Source organism: Propithecus coquereli, unplaced genomic scaffold (assembly GCF_000956105.1).
Source record: "Propithecus coquereli isolate 6110/MARCELLA unplaced genomic scaffold, Pcoq_1.0 Scaffold536, whole genome shotgun sequence".
In the NCBI taxonomy this organism is placed as follows: domain Eukaryota; kingdom Metazoa; phylum Chordata; class Mammalia; order Primates; family Indriidae; genus Propithecus; species Propithecus coquereli.
In genome coordinates, this window is record NW_012151241.1 from 760652 (window position 1) to 787244 (window position 26593).

A 26593-nucleotide genomic window follows, 5' to 3' on the forward strand; every position below is an offset into this window, starting at 1 on the left:
CCCCCCCCCGCCCCCTTTCTATCCTAAGTTTCAGGAAGACAATTTTCCATGGATGGGAAGGGGGTGGGGGCTTCTGCGGCCCAGTCCCTATCAGGCCGGGTCCCCAGAGGTTGGGGACCACAACTCTAGTGGTATGCACAATCCTTTCCATATATTAAAACATTTATTACTCTGCCCTGTTTAACTACCTATTAACATTTCTGTTCTGCTCCCCACACCCACCCTAACTGAGCTCACTGAAGACAGGGTGGAATGTTACTATGCTTTATTCTCTTCTCTGTCTCCAACACCTAGTACACATCACAGATGCTCAACAAATGCTTGTTGAAAAAACCAAAACTGGTACAAAAAAATCACATGTGCATCCAGATATGCACATGAAGAAACAGGTGGAAGGCAATTGGAATTTGATTATCCTCATCTAGAAAAAAAATGAAGGTTTTGAATAAATAAATCATTTATTATACTAATACATAAAAAACCTAATGAGTAATAAAATAAGAAAATGAGTTCAAAACACTCTGAGTTTTAATGGATAATCAGGGTTAGGAGACATTCATCTATTTCTACATGCCATTTTGGCATTGAAGGATCCCATAGGGCTGCAGTCTCTGTCACTTAGTTCTAGGTGCACAATTCTAACATACCTTATACTTTTCTATTCTACTGCCACTATGGGCAAGAATGGCTCAATGTAATTTGATAATTGGTCTACTACATGTCAGGTACTATACTAAACATTTTACATACATCATCTCTACTCTTTGCAACACTCTGCAAAGTAAGGATTTTCCCTAGTTAAAAGACAGTGAAAAGTCAGAGGATTTAAGGCCCTTTCCCCAAAATACAAAGTCCATATCAGGATTTAAACCCAGGTCTGTCTGGCTTCAAAGCTCATGCTCTATCCATTTTGCTATACTACTAATTCAAGGAATATATCCACTTACAGTATCTTAGTCAGATAAAAGTGGCAAATTAATGAGAGAAAAATGAAAAAAATTTAAAAACTCTATAAACCAACAAGTCTATTTATATGTCCTTATGATCAGATGTGATTAAATGAAATTATACTTTAGGAAACCAACAAATTATGGTAATATTTTAAATATCCTGACTACTCTGAAATGCTGCCAAAGGTTTTGTTAAAATGTCAAGAATTTTTAAGCTGATGTGCTTAACAAACCCAGTCTGCAATCCTAGTGGTAATTATGACATGTCTACAAATCAGAGTTACTTTTATGAAAATGAACATACCCTTCAAATACAGATGAAATTCCGGAGCTTAAGCTCTTAGCTGGTTCTATATAATTTCAGAATTCATGCCTCTTTCTTCAACTCTCATTAATTCTATTATTCTTGGCAATAAAAAAAACTTATCCATTGCTTTCCCTATAAACCTGTGAATGAAAATTCTTATTTCTCTTTCCTAGGTCTTATTTTTAGCTGCCATCTCTGGGAAGGAGTAAGTGTTGTTACGGACAAGTGTGTTAAGGACAAACAGGAGAGCTAAAATGCAAGGGTGGATGGCAAACAAATTGCACCTGTGGACTAACTCCAACTCATTTGTGCCTGAGGCACTGTGTTTAAAAGGATTCCTAGGCTGCATCTAGAGGCACTCAGGAAGGAAACAGAGAGTAGTAAGAAAGGTAGTGGAGAACCAGTAAACTGTAGTTAGTAGCCTAGGGTTTCAAGGAGAGGAGAGATTACAGCATCAAATGAGGCAGAGCAACAGTCAAACACAAAGAATGAAAAATGTCCACTAGATTTGGTATTCAGATCATTGATAGGCTTATTGACAACATGTGTAGTAGCTTACAAGGAACAAAGTCAATAGGCTAAAGAGGAAATGAGTACTGACACAGAGACAGCCAGTATAAACTAGAGAGACAGGGCCAGTATACAGGATGACTGAAGAGTAAAATAGTTACACAGCAGATGAAGAGAGAGACAAGTGTTAGGTGGATATAGTGGCCTTCTCAGGAGATCTGCCCCATCCTCTAAAAACTATAGGAAAGAGGTATAGAAGGGTACCCCTACAGGTAAATTTGTAGAAAAGAGCAAAAAGTTAAAAATCTCAATGAAGTAGGATGTAAGGATCTGTTTTGGGTGAAGAGACAGCAAGGTCAAGAGGGGGAGTGAGAAGATTTGGTAAAGTTTTGAAGAGAATGAGAGTGATAACAAAAAAGGCAAGCAAAAGGTATCAGGCAAGGCTGAATACTCAGATGAGACGAAATAATTAATTTAAAATAGCGCTAATCTGTATGACTAGGTACTTTTTCTCCATTCCTCAGATACAGGAGTAGAACAGTAGACTGTGGGTTGGGTTGGCATTTTGTAGGGGTATAGCAGAAAGACCCAGGCAAATATTGGAAGTACGTCAGTTACTCTGCTATGAGATCCCAGCTGGCGACAGTAGAAAGATAGGTTATAAGAAGAAAAATAGAAACAAGCTAGTTACACTGCAGAGACTTGGAAGGATAAAATGTGTTTGTCACAGTGAGATGTCGGAGTTGAAGATTTCTGAGGGGGTGTACGTGTAGACGAGAAGATGGGCGCTGCAGCCCTGGTAAAGGGTGGCTAATCTTCACCTGGAGGTGATGACCCTGGCATTAAAGAAGTTCAGGAAGAGACTAGGCCTTTTCTATTTGTGTACAATTATCTCTTAATCTAAGTTTCTCATTACCACTGAAAATCTCTGAAAGTTGTCAACTTCCTTAAGGTAAATGTAGAAGACATATTTTATTCAAAAGACAAAAGTCTTCTAGAGAAAAAGCACAAATGCTTAGTTTCAGTAGCGAATGCCTGACTCTGGACAAATCACAGTATTTCAAGATTGGAGGTAATACAGTCTGTCTATCCTCTTTATTCCTTAATTTCCCATTTGTAAAAATGGCAACAATATAATCAGCCACGTATCCTTTACAAGATAAATATGAAGAGACACAAGATCATAAAGGCAAAAGTTCTTTGGGGGAAAAAAGAACTTTAAAATACAAAACTAAGTCAGACGCTTCTTTCAAAAAGAAAAATATCAGGGAGTACTAAAAGAGAACAATTATATAAAGGAAGAGAAATTAACCTAAATAGCAACCCAAAAGCCCATAAGAATATATCTACAGTTCAGTGAAAAACAAATAGCTATAAGCTTGCTATTAATTCAAAGTCAGTATTTTCTTCTGACTGACAGACTCAGGGAAAGACAAGACTAAATGAAAGCTACCTTATTTACCATATAGGAAAAGAAACTACTGTCTTCTGTAACATAAACTGTTAAAACCTAACAGCATTTATTTTTAAACAAAAACAATATTAAGGAGAGCTGGTAGAAACAATTCATACAAAGCTGGGTCTTTTTTTAACTCTGGCATTGATTTATAAAAATTGCTTTATAATTATAATTGCTTCCTTTTTTTCGAGGCAAAAATATGTAGTAATACTTCTAAAAGAAAGCTGTAAAAATTTACATTAACATGAAAAAACATTATTTTACAAAAAAATCAAAAACTTAAATACACTTCTAGCCATAAATTATCTGACCCTACCATACAAAATCAAAATAGTTACCTGAATTGCTGGGAATTAAAATACTTTATTCATGAAAGATCAAAATAAAAAGTACCCTAGCAGCCAATCTGGCCTACTCATTACAAACGGGCTTGATGAAATACACACTTTCTTGTTCTCCTCACTTTTAGGTTAATTTAACTATCATTTCCTTAGGCTTCTTTTGGTTGGTTGTTTAACCTAAGTTTTCTATGATGAAAATATATTCCTTATATGTAAAAAAACTGTTGCCTGAAAAGTTTTGCCTCTCTTCTTGGCATGAATTAAAAAAAAAAAAAAAAAAATCAAAACACCAGTGTTACTGAGGGCATTGGGGAGTATTTATGTATATGCTATTAATGGGACCATAAACTAGCAAACTTTTAGAGGGAAATTTGACAATATTATATGGAAAGCTTTAAAAATTAATATATTCTTTAATCCTGCAATTCTAATTTAGGAATTTTTCATAAGGAAATAATTATGGATACATGCAAAGATTTCACTATGTATTAATATACTAGTAAGAACTGAAAATAATCCAAAAGGCCAACATTAGGGAAATGGTTACATGAATTATGATTTATCTATATTGTGGAATATAAGCTGTACATTTTAAAAAACAAAAAAATTATCAAATAACATGGGGAAAGGCTCACAATCTACTGACAAGTAAAAAATATTACAGAATTTGTACTAATGAGTGATTTAAATTTTATCTTTGTGTTGTTGAACTATTCTTGCTTTCTAAAATGAGCACTAAAAAGAATATTTATGGCTTTTGTTATTGAAAAAAATGTTATTCCAAAAAAATCTAGCCAATTCTTCCTCAAAGCACTTAGCAAATGAAATACAGACAACACTGAAAAACCAGAGAAGTTTTTCATATTATTTTGTAAACATATTTTACACAATAATTTTATGCTATTTTATCACCTAGGAAGTATTTGTAATTTACACAAAAAGATCAATTTTTTAAAAAGGTATTTAAAAGTTCTGTGTTCTAATGTTGACAGCAATGACTAAGTCCTTGTTTTTAGTCTCAATAATTCCTCTAATTGATCAGAAGCTCATATTCCATTCAACTTCATCCTGTCTCAGTTTGTCTCTATATAGAATGAGCACATGCAAACTTTTCACAAGAATGCTGAAAGAAATATATAAATTATACTACATATAAAATAATCTGAGACTTTGTACTTTGATCAAGCAAAAATGTAAAAATACCTTTTGATTTCTATCCTCTCATCATTTTTACAGTCCTAAACTCCTGAGGGCTTACTGTGAATAATTACAATAAATGCAAAACTTTCTGCAAAATTCATATAAAAGTTTATAATACACAATGTGTTCTGAAATAATAAAATTAATGTATGAAATAATTCTGGTATACTCTTCAGTATCAAATCATTTTTTTAAAAGTAAACTACCGCATTTCTGTTTAATTTCTTTTTAAGGCAATAATTATAGATATATTGATGCAATCTAATCTTTATTTTGTGCTACTTGAATATGCTATCCCTTAAATTACTGTGTACTCCAAGAATATATTAACATAGTTTTGATGCAATGCAAAATACTTGTTATGGTGGTCTTTATCAAATACAAAAAGAACTACCAAAGCTATGAATACTATAAACTAACCAACTTTAGAAGAGACTGCCCCCTTGTGCCAACAAATAATATTCAACAGATTAAGAGAGAACACTAATAAACTAGCTCCAACACTAGAAGCACCTAGGCTTCTAAAACGGTCTTGATCTTTCTGTGCTTTGATTTCAACAGCTTATATATATACATATATATATACACACATATGTATGTATACACACACACACACACATTCTTTTTTTTTTTTGAGACAGTCTCACTCTGTCACCCGGGCTAGAGTGCAGCGGCATCATCACAGCTCACTGCAACCTCAAACTCCTAGGCTCAACTGATTCTCCTGCTCAGCCTCCCAAGTAGCTGGGACTATAGGCATGCACCATTACACCTGGCTAATTTTTCTATTTTTTGTAGAGACAGGGTCTCGCTCTTGCTCAGGATGGTCTCAAACTCCTTGCCTCAAGTAATCCTCCCACCTTGGCATCCCCGAGTGCTAGGATTACAGGTGTGAGCCACTGTACCCAGCCTTAACAGCTTATATTTAAAACGGTAATCTTTAAGAAAAATAAATCAAACAGTACATTAAGCTTATATGAATGGCGAATTTATGACATTCAGTAGCAAATATCAACATAATTCCTAACACTTAACTATCATGGATAAAAGCTGCTCAGGTGCTTATAGGCTGAGTTCACAGACTTAAGTACTTTTCTGATCCTTAAATTCTACTACAAAACACAGAGCAAACAGCAAAGAAACCAGGATATTTCAGAGAAAATAGATGAAGCAGAAATAGAATATGATGACTTGTTTTAAAATATATAGAGTTCATCCAGGTTTTTAGGTATTTTCTTCTGAAATCTTGAAGACTAAAATTTTTTTGGGGGGGTGAATTTGATAAATGGTCTACTATTACTCTTTTGTTTTTTCTTCTTTTAGATACAGGGTCTTGCTCTGTTGCCCAGGCTGGAGTGCAGTGGCCTGATCACAACTCACTGTAACCTCAAATTTCTGGGCTCAAGTGATCCTCCTACCTCAGTCTCCCGAGTAGCTGGGACTACAAGCACATGCCACGACACCCAGCTAATTTTTAAAAATTTTTTTTGTAGAGACAGTGTCTCACTATGTTGCCCAGGCTGGTCTCAAACCCCTGGCCTCAAGTGATGCTCCTGCCTCAGCCTCCCAAAGTGCTGGGATTTACAGGCATGAGCCACCACGCCCAGTCCCTAATTAATCTTTATAAAACTTCATCATATATACATAGTAACAAGCCATTCAAACATAAGTCATTATCAGAATTATCACTAATAACCTGTGGTAGTGAACAAAACCATTAGAGCAATAGATTTGCTAAAGAAAAGAACATATTAAGACAATAAAAACATAGGTAACAATTTTAAGTGATGTGAAATACTCAACAGTGCAGTATCTTTCTTAATTATGGTCGTAATTCCATTTGTATTGAGAAGATTATTAGTAGAATTAAATGAATTATCATTGATAAAGCACTTATTATAATAAACACCATGAAATGTTTGTTACCTAAGTAAATGAATTAATAAACATGGAAAACTACGTAGGATGTATACATTCAATAATACCTACTTTCGAAGGTGGTCATGTTCTTTTAAAAATAGTTCAGTTCTTCTGTTGTTTACTCCAGATCCACTTTTATATGACCTAGGATAAAAAAGATAAAATTTAATAACATTTTTGGCAGATAATACAAACAGATTAAATGACTGGCCATAGAGACACTGAAAGTAGATAAATCGAGCCTCCCCATAGTTTTGAATGAACAATTAAAATATATAATCCTTTTCATTTCCCTCTAAAACATGTTATCTATTACAAATGGATAAATATAAACGCCTTTCTAGACCTCACAGTTTTACCAACAGTTTAGGCCTAACAGTTTGCTGTGGGAAAGCTTTTGAAATGGAATGTTTCCCTTCACAACAGTACATTTAGCGCATCAACTGGAGCCTAAGGAACACTTAAATGAAGCTAAGGATCTGCCAATTTTGGTACACTTAAGGATTTCTATCTTGGTCTTCGGCACATTAAAATATACAAAAAATGCTTTTTATCACTACTATCAACACTTTAATTTTTCTGTTTTCTACGAATAATAAAGTATCAAGAAAAAATTTTAAAAATTCAAGTAACAACAAATACTGCAGTAAGACCAAAGAGGGTCATCCTGCTAAAACTGAAATACTGGCTAAAAGGCGGTGCTACCATGCAAAGCACAGGAGAAAACACCACCAAGAAAAGCAGAATATAATCAAGAACACACTGGACGTGGAAGACTGATGACTTGGATTTAAATCTATACTGCATCATTTAATAGCCACTTAACCATAGACAAGTTATGAGACTAATAATTTTTATTTTACGCAAAAGATTATTATGAAGCCAAAAGATAATACATGAAAAAATACTGTATAAATTGCAAAAAAAAAAAAACCTTATAAAAATGTTAGGTATTATTACTATACCTCATCTCACTAATCGGCCTTGTATGATACTAATTTGACTATGTTCCTTACTCCTCTCTAGCACCTAGACTATAAGCTCCTATTGGGTCGAGTCGGTCTTTTCATTTCTACCTTCTACTGGGACTCATAGTTGGTCAGGAAATAGTTTAATAAATAAATGAACATTTTTTCATGGTCATTTTTCAAAAACCAAGTTATGACAGTAGGTTGCATTCTAGTGATCCCCACAAATTGTGGGGGAGCTAAATGTCTACACATTAAAGGCCACCCCCTATACTGGGTTCTCAGTGCATTCCTCAAAATATGTATGTCAGTCAACTGCACAGGAATGAAACAAAAGACTTGTCCTGAAGGAAAATATTACAACTGCCTTATTGCTAAAAGTATCTTCCTGTTCCAACAAAACAAAGGATCTCTTTATTTTTCTTGGAATACACATAATATGTATCAGTTTATGATAAACATATATCATAGTTTATGAAACTTGTCACATAACTTAACACAAGTGAGACAATGACAGGTATCATTAGATGGTCCAAAATCAGAAAGTCTTCAGCTTCAATTAGATGCCCATGGGATTTAATTTTATCAGTCATGTTCAGCTGTGAAAAATTTTTCAAAAATGTGTATGAAATGCTGGAATATATCAGTGAAGGTGAGATGAAAGGACAGAAGAAAAGAACAAATCTTTAAAATTATAGATTGTCGAAGGCTATGAGTTTGTATTAAATCTGGAAAAAAACACATATTTCAGAATTTCAGAGAAGTAAAGGTTGTATTAATAGCTACCTGAATATATAATGGTTAGGACAATTATATTAATAGCTACCTGAATATATAATTGTTAGGACAAGGGAGAGGGGCACGAATAGGTGGGCATCAGGAAGGAAAATATGGAGAGCTTCAGTTATTGGTAATGTTGTAATTCTTAGAGTGGGTGGTAAGAGATCAGGGAATAACTCATGAAGATATCATCTAAGCTGAATTTTGAATTAACACAGGGAAGTCAAGGTTGGCAGGAGCCAACAATAAAACTAGCAGAAGCAGATTAGACTGGCAAAGTAGATTAGGATGACCTTGTAGCAGAAATGTACAAAAAACAGTGAAACGGGAATTAGAAACCCTGAAATCTAAGTCATGGTTTTGCTACTCTATTTGCAATTAACCACAGACATATTCTAAAACTAAATCTGAATAAATATTCTACAAAATAATAAAAAAAGTAACTTACTCAATATCTTTTCGTACTGATCCCATGAGATTCTCCCTTTCCCGTATTGCCATAAAGTTTGCTTTGGTTTTATGGAATTCATGTGTATAATCCTGCAATAAATCAACATCCAGTCTCAACATAAGCTAATAATATATTTTCACCTCATTGAAGCAGTTATGTATTGTCATCACATTGTAAACTTCTGTCAAGAAAACTGTTATTTAAGAAATTGAATTGCCAAAAGGTAAAAATAACTTTATAATTACTTTCCTGAAGAAGGACCAACTTCTTTTAAATGAAAACAATTTAGTGCCAGGGTAACAGTGCCATTGAATCACTATCCTTTGTGTCTCCTAGTACCTTATGAGGCAGAATGATAAAGAAAAAATTCTAAGATAAAATGACTTCAAACAGCCTAGGATAAAACTTGGGAGGCTCTTTCTACTCAATAGCGTACCTAATGGGGCTTATTTTCAAATTTCATCCTTTTGGAGCTTGCACAAAAATTTAATTCTTAAACTAAGCAAAAAAGAACAGAACCAAGAGTATTATAAAGAAGAAAATAATCTTTAAACATTTTCTTTTATTTTTGTACTACTGTATTTTTAAAAGATATTAAAAAATATTCATTACTTTTTTTAAAATTCAGAGAATAAAGAAGACAAAAATCGAAATCAAAATCCAATCTCCCAGAAAGCCCCTATCGACCTTTTAAAAACAAAAACAACACATAAATATACGGAGAATATTAAAAGAGCACCAAAAGAAATAAAGGTAAAACAAATATCCTTCTCCACAGCTCATAACTATTATCATCACTTTCTTGCGTCTTCTTTCATGAAATGTTTTTGCATATTATTTAATTTTTGCCACATAAATCATACTATACATTCTGATGTACACGTTGCTTTTTGTAGTTCAAAAACTATGTATCTTTCCATAATAGCAAATAGAAATCTGCATCATTCTTTTTAATAGCTATATATAATATTACCTCATGATTATCCTAATTTAATAAATTCTCTACTGATAAACATTTTATTTGCTTTCTTTTTTTTGCTATTAAAAAATGCTGCAGGCCAGATGCTCATGCCTATAATCTTAGCACTTTGAGAGGCTAAGGTGAGGCCAGGAGTTCAAGACTAGCCTGAGCAACATAGTGAGACCCTGTGAAAAAAATAGAAAAATTAGCTGGGCATGGTGGTCCATGCTTTTAGTTCCAAACACTTGGGAGATTGAGCCAGGAGAACTGCTTGAGCCCAGGAATTTGAGATTACAGTGAGTTATGATGACACCACTACACTACAGCCCAGGCAACACAGTAAGACCCTGTCTCAAAAAAAAAAAAAAAAAAAGCTGCAATAAACATTCTTGTACCTATATTACTGAATTATTTTTTAAAAAAGTATATTTAAAGAGTAAACTAGATCAAAGAATCTTACATTTAAATTCTGAGAGTGCTAAACTACCTTCTACAAAGACTGTACCAATTTATGTTCCCACCAACAATATGAGTGCCCATTTTTCTATACTCTTGCCAATAATGGGTTATAAATGTTTCAATATTTGCTAATTGGACAGATGAAAAATCATTTCTCATTTTGATGTGTATTTTTTATTTGGGAATATGGCTGAACACCTTTTTATGGTTTTGGTTACTCATTTTTTTGTACGCAAGTGCATATCCTTTGCCCATTTTCCTATTGTCTTTTTCTTATTTCTATGTACATTTAGCAAATTAGTCATTTGTTATAGTTTCTGGTATCAAGTCTTGCTTCAAAAGTCCTTTACTACTCAGAAATTTATAAATTTCATTCATGCTTCACTCTAAACTTTATGGTTTCTTTCTCTACAAATACATTTTTGATCTGTTTGGAATTTATTCTCGATGTGAGGCTTGAGATTGAGGTGTTCTTTTTTCTGCCCTGAATAATCAGCCAGTTGTTACAATTATATTTATTTTATAATTTCTCTTTGCTCCACGAAACAGCACCTTTATCAGAAACTAAATTTCCATACACATTTGGGTCTATACTTGGACTCTATTCTTTTCTATTGACATATTTTCTTCTCTAGCATCAAAATGTCTTAACTATTCTAGCTTTTTAACACATTCAAGATCTGGTAGGACTAGGCCTCCTTTACTACTTATCTTCATTTTCAGATTGTTTTTCTTCGTTGTTCTTGTATGTCTATGATTCCAAATGAACTCTGGTGTTACTTTGCCATTTTTTTTAAAGAATGAAACAAACAACAAAAAGCGTCTGCTATTTCCATTGGGATAGCATTCAATTTATAGGTTGATTTAGAGGGAAATCTTCTCATCCAAAAGCAGAATGATTCTTTCCTTTACTTAAGTCTTCTTCTATGTCCCTCAGTAGAATTTTACACATACAAGTTCTACACATTTCTTATTAAATTTGTACACAAGGATTTTATAGTTTCTTCCATTATATTTTCTAACCAGTTATTGTTTGTGTGTAGGAAAACTACTTGCTTTTATATATTAATTTTATAATCCACGATCTTACTGAATTTGTTTCTAACTTTTTTGTTCAGTTCATTCTCTAAGGTGTACTAGACATATAATCTTAGCCTGCCACATAATAGAAATTGTGCCTCTTTTTACCTCATATCTATATCTCATTTCTTTTTACTGTCTAATTGCAACACAAAGAACTTCCAAAACAATGTTAGACATTTGTGGTGATCGTGGGTATACTGGTATTGTTTTTTTCTTCAATGGGAATGCTTTTAGTGCTTTACCATTAAACATCATGCTAGCTTTTAACCCAATATACACATTTTTGCGTTAAATCAAGTATCTTTCTATTCCTATTTTTATTTTATTTTATTTTTTTGAGACAGAGTCTCACTCACTCTGTTGCCCTGGCTAGAGTGAGTGCCGTGGCGTTAGCCTAGCTCACAGCAACCTCAAACTCCTGGGCTCAAGCGATCCTACTGCCTCAGCCTCCCGAGTAGCTGGGATTAACAGGCATGCACCACCATGCCCGGCTAATTTTTTTCTATATATTTTTAGTTGTCCGATTAATTTCTTTCTATTTTTAGTAGAGACGGGGTCTCGCTCTTGCTCAGGCTGGTCTCGAACTCCTGAGCTCAAACAATCCGCCCGCCTTGGCCTCCCAGAGTGCTAGGATTACAGGCTTGAGCCACCACGCCCAGCCCTATTCCTATTTTTAAAAAGTTTTAAAAATTAGAAATGGTTGCTGAATTTTCTCAATATTAATTTGCCTTCCTACTTGTACTACTATATTTTTAACAGCCCCCTCCCATATAAATGTTTAAGAATTTACTTAGTTTTATTGGTACATACACTTTTAATATTTTCTCAAACAATATACTAAATACAGTAAATTATTCTCCTTCCATGTTATCTTCAAAGCCTGATGAAAATATACTCCAAACTATCATATTATTGCCTATGCATGACCATTGGTTATTTCACTTTTACAACTAGCCTAGTTAGGTTTCCTAGAGTAGAATTATATTCACCTAATGATGAATATTACTAGACTTCATCAGAAAAAAGCAAGAGCTATTAGACATTTTTAGAATTTTATAACACTGACAAAAAAATAAAATTAAATGACAAATTTCTAAAGCATGGCATTTATTTTTACAGAAAATTTTTCTCTTTGTTCTTTAAATGCATGTGTACGTATCTTATCCAGGAATTAAAAAAACAAAGAAACCTGCTGTGACAACATAAAAGTCTCAAGCCCAGTATATTACCTGCAATATGTCTCTATGTCGCTGTAATGTATGCATTAATGCTGCATTCAAGGAAGGGACACCTGCACTGTTGGTATATTCTGCCATTTTATCATTTACCCCTGTAAGCTAGAAAGAAAAAAAAATAAAATAAAATATTTTAGAAAGCACTGTGAACAGCTAAAAGCAAATTATTTACCTAAATACCCTTTTGGCTAACAGCAAAAACAACAATAAGATAACAGGCAAGGATTCAGCATTTCCCCCAAATAATCCATAAAGGCTAAAATAATACCTATATAACTTGGGAATGGCTGTCATCATAATTCAAGTAGCCTGGGAGGCGCACTACCTTGAATGAATGGGTGATTTCAATAAACATGCCTGTCTTAGTATAATCCAGTACCATATCTAACAAATACACAGTTATTAGCAAAATAGCTATTTAATGGAAAGCACTCACCCTTGCCAATAGCTGTTCAATCTCAATTGCCATTGTCTCAAACATTCTGTCTTGGCTTGATCCATTTAAAAGCGGTGTTGTGTCAGAACTAAAGAGAAGTTCAATTAAAGGGAATCCATTACTCAAATATAGTCCTTTAAAATATTCTTAAAGTAATAAGGTAATTATTCTTGACGAGATCAAGTAAAACCCTTGAGACATTCTATTTCTTAAGAAACTATGATTTTATAGAAGTTTTTCTATAAAGATCACATATGTCCTACCTACAATATTAAATTCGGTATAAAATATAATTGAATATAAGATTTTCTCAAGCTTTAACACATCAAACCTTAAAAACATAAAAAAATTCCAAATGCTTGTTTATTGTTTCCTAAATGGTAGAAAGTAACTAAAGCTATGGCAGTGTCCAATTAAACTCTGCGTATAAAATAACAAATTATGTGAAATAAAATTATAGAACTATAAAGCACAGCATATAAGAGAAGCCATAAAATGAATTATGGATCATGTTATAGGGTCTGTGAGGAATAATCTTTCAAATTTTTGCCCCAAAGGAAGTATGGTCTCTTAGACCTTAAATTCTGTCTTCTTTTCTTGACTCTTACTAAGAAATAAAATTGAAATGTAGGCCGAGCGCGGTGGCTCATGCCTGTAATTCTAGCACTCTGGGAGGCCGAGGCAGGTGGATCGCTCAAGGTCAGGAGTTCGAGACCAGCCTCAGCAAGAGCGAGACCCCCGTCTCCACCAAAAAAAATAGAAAGAAATGATCTGGACAACTAAAAATATATATATATAGAAAAAATTAGCCGAGCATGGTGGCGCATGCCCGTAGTCCCAGCTACTCGGGAGGCTGAGGCAGAAGGATTGCTTGAGCCCAGGAGTTTGAGGTTGCTGTGAGCTAGGCTGACGCCATGGCACTCACTCTAGCCAGGGCAACAAAGCGAGACTCTGTCCCCCAAAAAAAAAAAAAAAAAAAAAATTGAAATGTAAAAGATCCACAGATTATTCAATCAACAAGTTATTGAATATTCAGGAACTTGCTTTAAGTTCTCTCTCTCTAGCCATGGCCAGCATATTTTAGTATTTAATACTAAGCCTCTACATTTCTACTTACAATATGCAATCATCTTTTTGTTTTGCAAAAAAATATGAATTGTCTTCTTCAATCTGAATAGCCCGTCAAAAATCTAACTTTTTACAAGTGAAATTTATGTTTGACAGATTCTAATTCTAAGACTACATGTCCTGAAAGTTTCTTTTGCCTCTTTTGAAAAACTACTAACCTACATCAGGTCCCCAGGTGGTATGTATTATCACAAGAACAGCTCAATACAAATCTGAGTTATATTGGACACAGACAAATGCCCAGGCAATGACTATGCTCTCTAATCGTACTGAAAACTTTGTCTTGCTCTTTGACAGTGTTTGGGTGGGGCAAATCAAACAGATTAAATCATGAGTTCAATGTCAAAAAGTACCTTGGCTACCACCATTTCCTCTATATCTAATTCCACAGTAATAACAACTAGTGGTAAAATAGCCAAAAAGTAGCTAATAAGGAGGATTTTTATTTTAAGATGTTTAATTAGGTCTGAAGCTTTATTTCTTTTTGAAATATTTTAATTTATTTGTCCTAAAATATGGTAACAAAATACCTAGTTCTTTATTGTGTCAGAGCCCAGCCAAGGTGCTGTGGTTATCTCCTAGAACCAAGGCAAAAATGCTCCGTATACTACTAATACAGATCCTCTCCTACCAGTTATATGAAAAAGAACAATGGGCTAACAGAATGAAAGCTCCATGAAATTGCCTCTGTCTTATTTGTAGATATATGCCTAGCACCTAGTACAGTGCCTGGGATGTGGCTGATGCTCATTAAATATTTGTTGAATGAATGAATGAATGAGGGAGCAATCTCTACTACTGGTTATTCCATATTCACCATTATCAGGATAGTATATGAGACAAGGGAAATGGCCTCAAACTCATTCTCCATAATACTATGATTCAGTTAAATTTCATCCATTTTATAGGTGTGTGCTGATTCATAGGCCTTGATGTTCTCAGAATACAGAAAAGTGGGGGCAAAAAAAAAAAAGATCCCTGGGAGAAAAAGTCTGGTCATCGCTTTGTTTATTCATTGTGACATGCTTTCAACCTGGGCATCAAACAAAACACTTTAGAATACATGTTGGATCTTTTTTTTTTATTTCAGCATATTATGGGGGTACAGATGTTTAGGTTACATATGTTGCCCTTGCCCCCCCCCACACACACATGTTGGATCTTGATCCTCATGGCTTTTGGTGTTTTATATAAAAGGACAGTTAGGCTGAAGTAATTCTACAAAGTCAGTCCCAATTTGTGGTAGAATTTCTTAGGAAATGTTTTCAAGATCGTGTTTCTTTTAATGGAGTAACAAAAGTATTAAGTTCATGAAGCACAGAGAACATAGAAAATGCTTTCCAATCATAAAATAAATTTACTCATAGAAAAGAATATTCCTTATTCTCTTTATTTGCTAAATAAAGGTGAGCCCAAAGCAATACACTGCAATGACATCTTTGTGACATGCTTATAACTTATTTTTAGATCCTGGAGTCAATATGTTGGCCCTGCTATTAATATCTTTACAACCAATAAGCCCTTAATAAAGAGAAACAATATTTTGGCTATAGTGTGCATAATATGCATAATGTGCATAATATCATAGGGTTTAGAGTCTTTCTGGAGACAGAAAGACCTAGGTTAAAATCCAAGTTGTTGTTGTTTCTATTATTAGCTGAAAAGTATCCCACACATCACTAATCTTGGAAAAAGCATGTAAAATAAGTGTGGATTGACAACTAACAACTATGCTATCCGCAATTTCACTACTAGGTATATGGAAACATTCTGTACAAAAATGTTTCCAGTAATATTTATATAAAGCTCTTACAACAGTACGTGACATATGGTAAACACTCTGTGTCAACTATTAAAATCAATTATTAATTAGCAAAAATTAGAAACAATGTCCATCTATCAAATTGTTAAACTGTGATACAGTCATACAATGTAATACTATATATAGCAAATGAATATACCAGAGTTAAATGTATCCACAGTCGAATCTCAAAAACAATGTTAAACAAAAAATTTGCAAAATAACTATGGTAGGATACTACTAGTTGCTTAGTAATACAAACATATGTAGTAAAAACATATGGTGGTTACGGGGAGGGAGAAAGTGTCCGGATGCCATAAGGGGCTTCAAGAGAATTGGTAATGATCATTTCTTAAAATGGGAGGTAGGCACGTGGGGGTCCACTATATTATTCTTTATACCTTTCTAACTGTCTTAAGCATCTCCTAATATTTTTTTTTAAAAGGCAGATGACTTAAAGAGAGCATAAGATTCAAAGATAAGAATTTTTTTCTATATAGTAATATGCTAGTTTCTCAAAATATTACCAAAAATTAAAAATAGCTTCAATGATTTATAGCAAGGATACGCATGGTCCTGGAATGCATTAGATCCATTCTAATAGAATAAACACCAGAATAGCGCTATGTATACTTTGCATTTAGGTAGTAGTTCTCAAACCCATTTAGCAATAAGAGAACACAAGAAATACAATGTTGGCAAATCACCCACATTTCCTTACTATGGCCAAACTAGAAACTCATATTTTTGATACAAACTCATTCTTAAGCCCTAGCAGTCTCCTTCTGACACTGTCACAATCTTTGTCTAAGGAATCCAAATAAATCCTAGTCTCGAGAATTAGGAGGAATTTTAATAAGTCACTAAAAAAATAAAACAATGACAAAGAAAATAAAACACCAAAAATTCATCAACAGACCAAGTTACAGAGGTTATATATTTTAGGTTTTTTTTTCTTTTTTTAGTGCTTTAAAAACATCATATAGTTTAAGGCATAAGAGACAGAATCTGGTAGTACCTATACCTGTCGCGTCTTCCATCTCTGGCATTGCTGTGACTGTAACTTGTACATAGTTTACTGAAGGAAACTAGTTTCAGGTCAAGTTCATTTTCCAGCTGTCGAGCCTGTTTCCTGAGATCTTTAACAAAATTATAAAAGCAAATAATTAGACACACAAAGTCTATCAGCAGACATGAAAACCATAAGACTATTCTGAAGAAAACAAACTATGAAAATGATCACATATTGATCTAGTTCCTCCCACAAAGAAAAGTGAAACCAAGGACTTGCCCAGGAAAGCATATTAGTCACTTACTTAAACTTCAAATGGGGCAAGAAGGAAAGCAGCAGTGGGAGATGCAAATTTTCAGCTTTATTCCAAAGACAGCTAGACAACAAATGTTGTTCTAACATTCCTGAAATTATTTCTATAGCAATAACTAAAATTCTACAATTCAAAGGAAAAAAGAAGAGAAGACAAATCACAAAGGAACTGAATATGGTTTATGACCACCATCATATAAACTTCTCAGCTAACATTATGAAAAACCATTACTGTTTTTCAGACTGATTTTGCTCTTTTTTTTTTTTTTTTTCTTCTTTGAGACACAGTCTTGCTCTACTGCCCAGGCCAGATGGCAGTAGCGTCATCATAGTTCACTGCAACCTCCAACTGCTGAGCTCAAGCAATCCTCTTGCATCAGCCTCCCAAGTAGTGAGTGGGCCAACACATCTGGCTAATATTTTTTTTATTTATCAAAGAGATCAGTTCTCGAACTCCTGGCCTCAAGCAATCCTCCTGCCTCAACCTCCCAAAGTGCTCAGATTACAGGCATGAGACACTGTACTCTGCCTTTGCTGTCTTTATGTTCCAAAGCTTTATTAGGCTTATGAACCTCTTTTCATAATATTAAAATGACGTAGCAATTGAGCATAAAGAAAAAGTAAATTACCATTAACAAAAATAAAAAATTGCCTTTTAGTAAACTCACTGAAAGAAATTTGGAAAGCTGAAACTAACAATAAACAATGTGCTACTAACAAGGTTGAATATGAGTATGACAGAAATAAGAGCATAAGTTTTACAAGTAGAAGCAAACAAGGAAATAGAGAAATTGGTATAGTAGTTTGGCATCTAAGGGGTTGCATGAGTGAAGCCAATGTCTGGAAACCCATATATAGATTCTCATTCATTCATGCTGACGTGAAGGTTAAAATAAAAGGGCTGAAATGTAAGAAGAATTTCTCAGGGATAAGGAATACAAAACACTATTTCAATATACCCTGCAACCAGAGGTAGGAAGCAGAGTTACCATAGTGGAGCATATTTGCTCCAAATCTCAGCTCGAATCTCAGCTTGGCCACTTATGGACTCTGAGATTTATCAACAATCTACTTAACTCATAAACCTCAGTTTTTTGGTTTTTAAACCCCTACCTTCAGGGTTTTTCTATGCATTAGTACTCATACGCTTAAGGCACCTGGCTCAGAGTAGGCTGTCAATAATGAGCTGCAATAACTATTTCAGCATGGTGCTTCAAAAAAACATAGCATAATGACTAGCATTAAAGACACCAGCAGATATCTGATAAATTCTGCATAATTTAAAATATTTTCTAGCTAGCACACACATTTCTAATGGTCATTTTAATACACGTTTTAAAACTATAAGCACACTTCTCTGTTATTTTAGTAACTGTCTTCTCTAAAAGAAAACATAAGTAAAAGCATTTTGAAAGTACAACAGGCAAGTATAGATGAACTTAGAATTAAGGGTCTTAGAGCAAGTGGCTGATAGAGACAATAGTGTGGTTTCCAGAGGCGTCAGTGGGTAGCAATATGTACTAGGTCGAAGGGGGAAAAGGGATTTGGAAAGTAGTTTCTATGTTGCAGTAGAGCAAAGAGACAGTTGAAAGAAAAAGGTGAGCCTTTTCTGATCTTGTTGATCACCACGGTTAGGAATAAGTTTTGCGTGAGCACACTTTATCGGATCACATTTTCAGGAATTAAATAAATGCACTTGTCAAATCACAAGAAGGTATTTTTGGTGGAAGAGGTACAGCAAATGTAATTATTACAATTCACACAGGTTCTCTCAACTTTCCCTTTTTAACAAAACCGATCCTAGACCCCAGAACAGAAGGTAAAGTTATTTTCTTTGCCTTCAAACAGCCAATCCTCGAAGTCCCCAGCATGAAGTTACTATGGGGACCCAGAAGGAGACATTCCGCTCATACTCCCCCCGATGTACCGTACTGACAAGTTCCTCCTTTCTCTTTTCCCACTCAGTTTTGCAACAGTGACCTCAACTCCAAGGCGCTGACTCTTCCAGTCTCCCGGGCTCGGGATCTTCTCACTCAACACTCGTTTCCTCTCAGAGTTCGTACCGCAAGCCAAGTTCCACTCCCCTCAACCCGACAATTCAGCTCCCTCTTCCTCTCTACCCCCGCTCTGTCCACTCTGCCCGACCCCTGTCCCAGGTGCCGCTCACAGAGCCCAGTCAGGCCAGCCTCCTGCCCCAGACCGTTCGGACTCCTCAGTCCCCAGGCCCCAGAGCTTCCAGTAGGCAAGCCCCCCTCCTCAGCTCGACCCCTCCGGAGGCCTGGCTCTTTCCTCTGCTGCCTCTCCCAAGATCTGTCCTCACTCAGCCCCTCTGACTCTCGCGGGACCCACCCGAAGACCTCCTCGCCCTCACCTTCCCAGTAATTGCTGGTTCCTGCCGCCATTTTTGTTGTCCAACGTCAGTCGGGATAGGGGCGTAGAGGCGATGAGGGCCAGAGAGTCACCTCCGCGCCTTCTTCCGCCCTGAGCTCCGGGGCCGATGGGATGCGAGCCTCCACGGACACTGCCACCTGGTGGTCAATTCGTTATTTTGCAGCTTCCTTTTGAGTAGCGAGACTGAAACTTCAGCTTTTGCTCCTCACATTCCCTAAAGGTCGATCTTCCTCTGCTCGTGCCCGCTTTCTGCGCCCTGAATCCTCATTATTTCCCTCATCTTGGCTTATCCCTTCTCTCAGAAGGTGCCTACATGACTGAGATGAGAGGCATCCTCAGACAACTCCCTCAATTTCCCTCACCTTCTCTCAAAAGTGCATCTTCAGCCAGCCTCTTTCTTCCCAAAGCCAGTCCCTTCATCCTACCTCGACCTGTTCTCCATCATCTCGCTCTCTGGCATATGCGCTCTTCTCCACTGGCTGCTTTCCCCTGCGTCTACAGCAGTTCCAGTTCCAGCCCTCTTTCCTTTCCAGCCACCAAATCTAGACGGTGTGTGCTAACTGCTTCCACATGCTCTCATCTTGACCCCTCAAATCTGCTGTCCAAACCCACCCTTTATAAATACATGCATTATCAAAGTCTACTGGTGTTGACATTTTACCGGTTCTAGTGAAGTGTACAAACTTTACCTCCTGTAAAGTCCTTCCCCCTACTCTCATTTATAATTGTTTTTAATATTTCCTCTACATTATTGAGATCCACATCAGACATGTTATAATATTTGCTTCAACTGTCAAGCATAATTTGCAAAATGTAGAAGAAAGCCTGCTCTATATACTCATATTTTACTCTTTCCATTGTTCTTTTTCCTTCCTGATGTTCCAAGATTTCTTCTCTTATCATTTCCTTTCTGTTTCAAGAACTTCCTTCAGCCATTTTTTTTAAAAGAGTAGGTCAGCTGGCAACATACTCTATTAGTTTTTCTTTATCTAAGAATGTCTTGATTTCCTTTCATTGCAGAAGGATATTGTTGTCAGATATAGAATCTGGGGTTGACGATTTCTTTTTGTCAGTACTGGAAAAATGTGCCAATTCCTTGTGGCTTCCACAGTTTCTGATGAGGAAATTAGCTGTCATTTGAATTGTTTTTCCACTATAGTTAAGGTATCTTTTCTCTCTGCTTTCAAGAATTGTTCTTTTTCTTTAGTGTTCAGAAGTTAATTATGATGTGTCTTGGTGTAGATTTCTTTGGATCCATCCTGTTCGGGATTTGCTCAGCTTCTTGATTCTCACGTTTATGTCTTTTGCTGAATTTGGGGAATTTTCAGCCATTATTTCTTCAAATACTTTTTCTGTCCCACACTCTTTCTCCTCTTTTCTAGGATTCTGATGACGTGAATGCTAGATCTTTTGTTAAAGTCCCACATATCCTCAAGGCTTTACTAATTTCTTTTCAATCGATTTTCTATTGTTCAGGTTGGGTAATATCTGCTATTCTGTCTTCAGATTCACTGACAGGCAAGTATCTCTTTCCTCTCTCCCCTCCATTCTGCTTTTGAGCCCATTTGCTGAGTTTATGTCAGTTATTGTATTTTTAATATCTAAAGTTTATATCCAGTTCCTTATTATATCCTCTGTCTTTGCTGAGACTGTTTCTTTGCTGAGACTCTTTTTATCATTTGTTCTAAGTTTGTAATTGCTCATTTTTTTCATTAAAGCTGCTTTAAAGTCCTTGTCAGATAATTCCAACATCTGTGTCATCTTAATGTTGGGGTATGTTGATTGCCTTTTTTCACTCAAGTTGAAATTTTCTGGGTTCTTGGCATAATGAATGATTTTTTTAAATTGCATCCTGATATTATAGGTATTTGTTATGAGATTCTGGATCTTGTTTAAATCTGTGTAAGCAGACTTCTTCTGACACTGTGCTAGTGGGGGAGTCAGGGAACTGCTTGCTACTTCCAGATGGAAGTTCACGTTCTCCTTTGGCCTTCATTGATACCCCAGGTGGGGAGGGGTGCTTCGATACTGCTCCCCACGTGGCCTGCACTGATCCATGACAGGGAAGCTTGTTACTCTTGTCCAGTGATGAAAGTCCTAGCTCCAGCCTTGGCTTTCTTTGACACTTCAGAGGTGGAGGGGGTGCTTCATTACAGCCAGATGAGGGTGGATTTCTAGGCTACTCACTCAGCTTTGCTGACAAGAGGTGAAGATGGGCCTTAGTTTTTTCTCTGGCATTTGTCTAGAGTAGTGCAATTTCTGACTGTAAGTATTCTATCTTGCTAGGCTACCTGTTTGTCTAGAGAGAGAAGCCTTTCCCTTGAGCTTTTCTTGTCTGCACCCTTTGGCATCTCTGGGTTGCCAGCTTCTCCAGCACCCATTATGGGATATTTGAGACAAAAAGAAAACCCACGGAACTCACCTTCATGTTGTTCTTCAGATACTGAGGTCGCTACCCAGTCTGTGATAAGGCCAAAAACTTCTGCTAGGGTTCTCTGCCTTTTGCCTGGCCTCTCTGCCTTTTTGAGTCTTTTTGAAACATTTGTGTGTTTAATGTATAATGTATGAGGTTCTTTGCTGTGTGGGAGGAATAGAAAGAAATACATCTACTCCATCTTGTCCAGAGATGAAAGTCTCCATTTAAATTTTAAATATATTTTAATTCTCTGATAAAATTCATTATGTCTTCTACTTTCTTAATTTATTCATCACCATAATTTTAAAATTTCTGATTGATAACTGAAAAATCTGTACCTCCCATAGGACTGTTTCTATTTTTTCCTTGATCTTTTGTCACTTTATCTTGTCTTTTGATAATAAGAGTAATTTTGATTAGATGCTGCATATTCTATTATAGTTAATTTGTAATAATTGTTTGAGGCTCTGGATGATGTTATCTTCCTCCAGAGAAAGTTTGCTGCTTCTTTCAGGTGGTTTAGGTAGAGGCAGATCGGCTTAATCCAATATGGGAGGGAACTAATGCCAAGTGGGATTCTGCTTTTATTAAAATTGGTCTATTTCTGGTTAGCCCTTACTTCTAATGTGTAGCCATTCCAGTTTCCTAACTGAAAGCCTGTTTACTAGCAAACCTATCAGGGAACGGTGCTAAACTTGTATTTTCCCCTGCCCGACAATACTGCCTAAAACTTCTGCTTGGGTTCTCTGCCTCTTGCCTGGCCTCTCTGCTGCTACGTGTCTCGACCTCTTGGTCACCACTTATGAACCAATAAATGCCCCAAAGTAAAAGTTTTACTATTATGTTCACCTCTCAACTCCTTTTGCTCTAGGATCTTGATCCCATAAGTTTTTCTTACCTTAGTAGTTCTCCAATCCTTCAAACGTTTTTGTTTTTTTTTCAATGCAGCTTTCTAATTGTTCTTCATGAGAAGGTCTTTCAAGCCAATCCACCCATAGCTGGAAGTAGAACTAAATTTTCTTATTACTTCTAACTTGTCTATAGATTTTGTGTTTTCTACATACATAATCATATTATCTGCAAATAATGACAAATTTATTTCTTCTTTTTCAATATTCATTCATATCTGTTATTTCTTATATATTCATACTCATGGCTGAGATCTATTCTGTCAATAGAGCAAAGTTCAGGTACTATAGTGGGGTTTTTTGTTGGTATGTTTTGGCAAAGGGGAGGAGTCGTAAGTGCTCCAGTTTTGCAGTTCTCATTTGACTAGCAGGACTCTAAATTTTCCTCTTTTGCATCTTTTTTCTTTCATCACCTAATTGTCAAAAGGTGCTTCTCCTTTTTTCATTTTTTTCCTTTACTAGAGGCTATGTGTTTCAAGACCACCCCTTTAAATTACACCTGTCCCCTTTAAATTGTGCTCACTTTGAAACCCTTTCTGTAGGGACCGTCCCTGGGCAAAATTGGCTTAAGCCCAGAGTCAGCGAAACTGGGTGTGCTCTCCTTGGCGCCAGAGGTCAACAGGCCCGGGCACGGCCTGTTGACCAAACAGAACTATTCCTCATGACAGACAGCTTTATGACAGATAACCAAGCGCCTGGGGTCTTGCAAACAAGCCAAGGCATCTCATCGTCCTACATACGGTAATGAGATAAAGAAGTTAAGAATCAAGAAGTTAAGATGCAAGAAGTTAAGATGCAAACGTCTGCTTCCCTTAAGCAATCGTCTGGAAGGAATGAAAATGTATTTTCCTCAGGGCGCCCAAGGTAGTCATGTGCCAGGAAGTAGCTGCCGGACAGAAAAAAGTATATAAATAAAACGACTGGTAGAATTGACTACTGCAGTCTTGTACGTCTTGTGTGTGTCTGTGTGTTTCTTTCTGTGTCCATCCCCCGTTCTGCAATCCAGGCCGCAACACTTTCCCTCTAGTTTGTGCTCTGATCTGCTTGGACACATTTTTTTAGACCATTCAGACTTAGATGGACTTAGTCTTTCTGGCAGTAGTTTCAGGCCAAGGTTAGAACATTATGCCCTTTTGCTGGTGTCCCTCTTCTGTCTTCCTGCAGTTTATCTCCATCTGTCTTCATTCTGCAGAGCCTGGGGTGTGGGTGCCTGTGAGTACATGCTGCAACTTAGTGATTTTTCTCATTTTATTCAGTTTGAAGTTTCAAAACTCTCTGACTTCGAAATATGCTGAGTGTGATTTCCGTATAGATTTACTTTTTCCTTCTTGTGTTTGACATTATTTTGCAATGAAATATTGGGAGATGGGTAGCTAAGCTGCCACTAATGTTTTTAGCTACCTGGAAGTTCACCTTCATTCTTTTTTTTTAAGAGACAGGTCTTACTCTGTCACCCAGCCTGGAGTGCAGTGGCCCGATCACAGCTCCCTGCAACCTTAAACTCCTGAGCTCAAGAGATCCTCCTGCCTTAGCCTACTGAGTAGCTGGGACTATAGGCACACACCACCACGCCCAGCTAATCACCTTCATTTTTGAAAGACAGGTTCAATATAGAATTCTATGTTGAAAGCTATTTAATGTGTTCCCTAGCACTTTATTTTTTTTTGTTGGTTTGTTTTTTTTTTTTTTTTGAGACAGTGTCTCACTCTGTTGCCCGGGCTAGAGTGCCGTGGCATCAGCCTAGCTCACAGCAACCTCAAACTCCTGGGCTCAAGCAATCCTACTGCCTCAGCCTCCCGAGTAGCTGGGACTACAGGCATGTGCCACCATGCCCGGCTAATTTTTTCTATATATTTTTAGCTGTCCAATTTTTTTTTTTTGGTAGAGACGGGGTCTCACTCTTGCTCAGGTTGGTCTCGAACTCCTGAGCTCAAACGATCCGCCCGCCTCGGCCTCCCTGAGTGCTAGGATTACAGGCATGAGCCACCAAGCCTGGCCTCTAGCACTTTAAAAGTATAATTTCAATGTACTTTGGTTTCCATTGTTGGGTGAGTCTAATCTCTTAGTAACTGCTAATTCTTTAAAGTTAACTTATTTTCTCTCTGCTTTATGTATTTTTTTCTCTTTGTCTTTGGTGCTCTGCAGTTTCACTGATGTGTCTAAGTGTGGGTGTTTACTTTTTCTTGCTTCGCTTAAGTTTCTTTAATCTATGCATTGATATCTTTTACCAGTTTGGGGAAATTCTCATTGTCTCTTAAAATAGTTTCCTATGTTCTCTTCTTTCTCTTCTCTAGAACTCTGATCAAATATGTAGTATTATTACGTTACATACACATTTTTTACTCTCTCCTTCATATTTTCCTTTTGTCTTTGTGCTGCATAAGAATTTCTACAGACCTATCTTCTAGTTTACTGCTTCTCTGTGCCCAATCTACCACTATAACTATCCATTTGATTTTAGTTTCTGTATTTTAATTTACAGAAGTTCTATTATAGTTCCCTGTGATAGTCTCAGGTTTATCTTTATTTCTTTGAAAATGGTTATGTATTATTTGTTTTACAGTGTTTGATGATGTCAACATCTGAAACCTGTATAGAACTTTTTCTGCTCTTTTTGACTGGTGGGGAAAAATTGTGAGGTCTTCCCCAACTCTAAGATGGAGATAACTTACACTAGAGATTTGAGTGTAATTCAGTCACCTAGAAGCAGTAGCACCACGGCTTAACACCTGAACTACTCAAGCTACACATAGCTGGCCAGGTTCTAGACACCCTGTTTCCTATGCCCAGTCCCTGTTTCACAAGTATTCCATTCAAGTCCTGCTAAATAGAAAACTGTTTATATAAGCTTTCCTCTTTTGCCCTCCCAAAACCCACATCCTCCAAATAAAAACCTCAGCAGTCAACTCCTTAGTATCTTTGCAATTTTTCTGTAAATCTAAAACTCTCTAAAATTATTTCTTAAGAATCTAGCAGTTCTCCAATTCGGCCATTACCATAACCTGCCTATCCCCCGTCTATTCTATTCCCTATCTTTAGAATCAATTCTTTCAGTTACTTACATCTTTCAGATGCTAGATCACAAGCCTGTTTGGTTTGTAAAAACTCTACTAGGAACCATATGATACATAATAAGTAACAATAATTATAAATATTGGAATAACTCCAACTATTTGAAATTAGCAATCTAGGCTTTCCCCATGACCCTTTCACTTTGGCTGAACCTCAGTGACAATCTCAGAATATAACGCATGACAATTAATCATGACAATTTCTATTTCGTCTGCACTCTGTTTCTCCATGTTCCATCTTAAATTTCTCCACCTGCTGGTTTTCCACCCACAGCCTTGACTTTATCACTGCCTCTTCATACTGCTTCTAATTGAATCAATAAATTATCCTTGCTGAACTTGAGGCATCTGTCTCAGTATACTCCCACTTCCAATTACCATACCTTCAGTCTAATTAAGTAAATCTTCTCACTCTTTTGTCTTCAATTTTCTTCCATGCTGGCCTCTGAACTTGAACATGTTTCTACTCCATATAGGCTAGCATATCTCACTTT

At 36.2% G+C, this 26593-nt stretch overlaps 1 protein-coding gene across 1 annotated transcript in view; it reads right to left on the bottom strand.

The window, feature by feature from the left end:
* Window positions 1-19771, bottom strand: part of GOSR1 (golgi SNAP receptor complex member 1) — a 51057-nt gene extending 31286 nt beyond the window's left edge. The window contains 6 exon segments of the mRNA XM_012657324.1: window positions 6757-6831; window positions 8884-8975; window positions 12619-12726; window positions 13061-13148; window positions 17014-17128; window positions 19685-19771. Of these exon segments, the coding sequence (XP_012512778.1) occupies window positions 6757-6831; window positions 8884-8975; window positions 12619-12726; window positions 13061-13148; window positions 17014-17128; window positions 19685-19715 (509 nt within the window). The 5' untranslated portion in view covers window positions 19716-19771.
* Between the last annotated feature and the right edge of the window lie 6822 nt (window positions 19772-26593).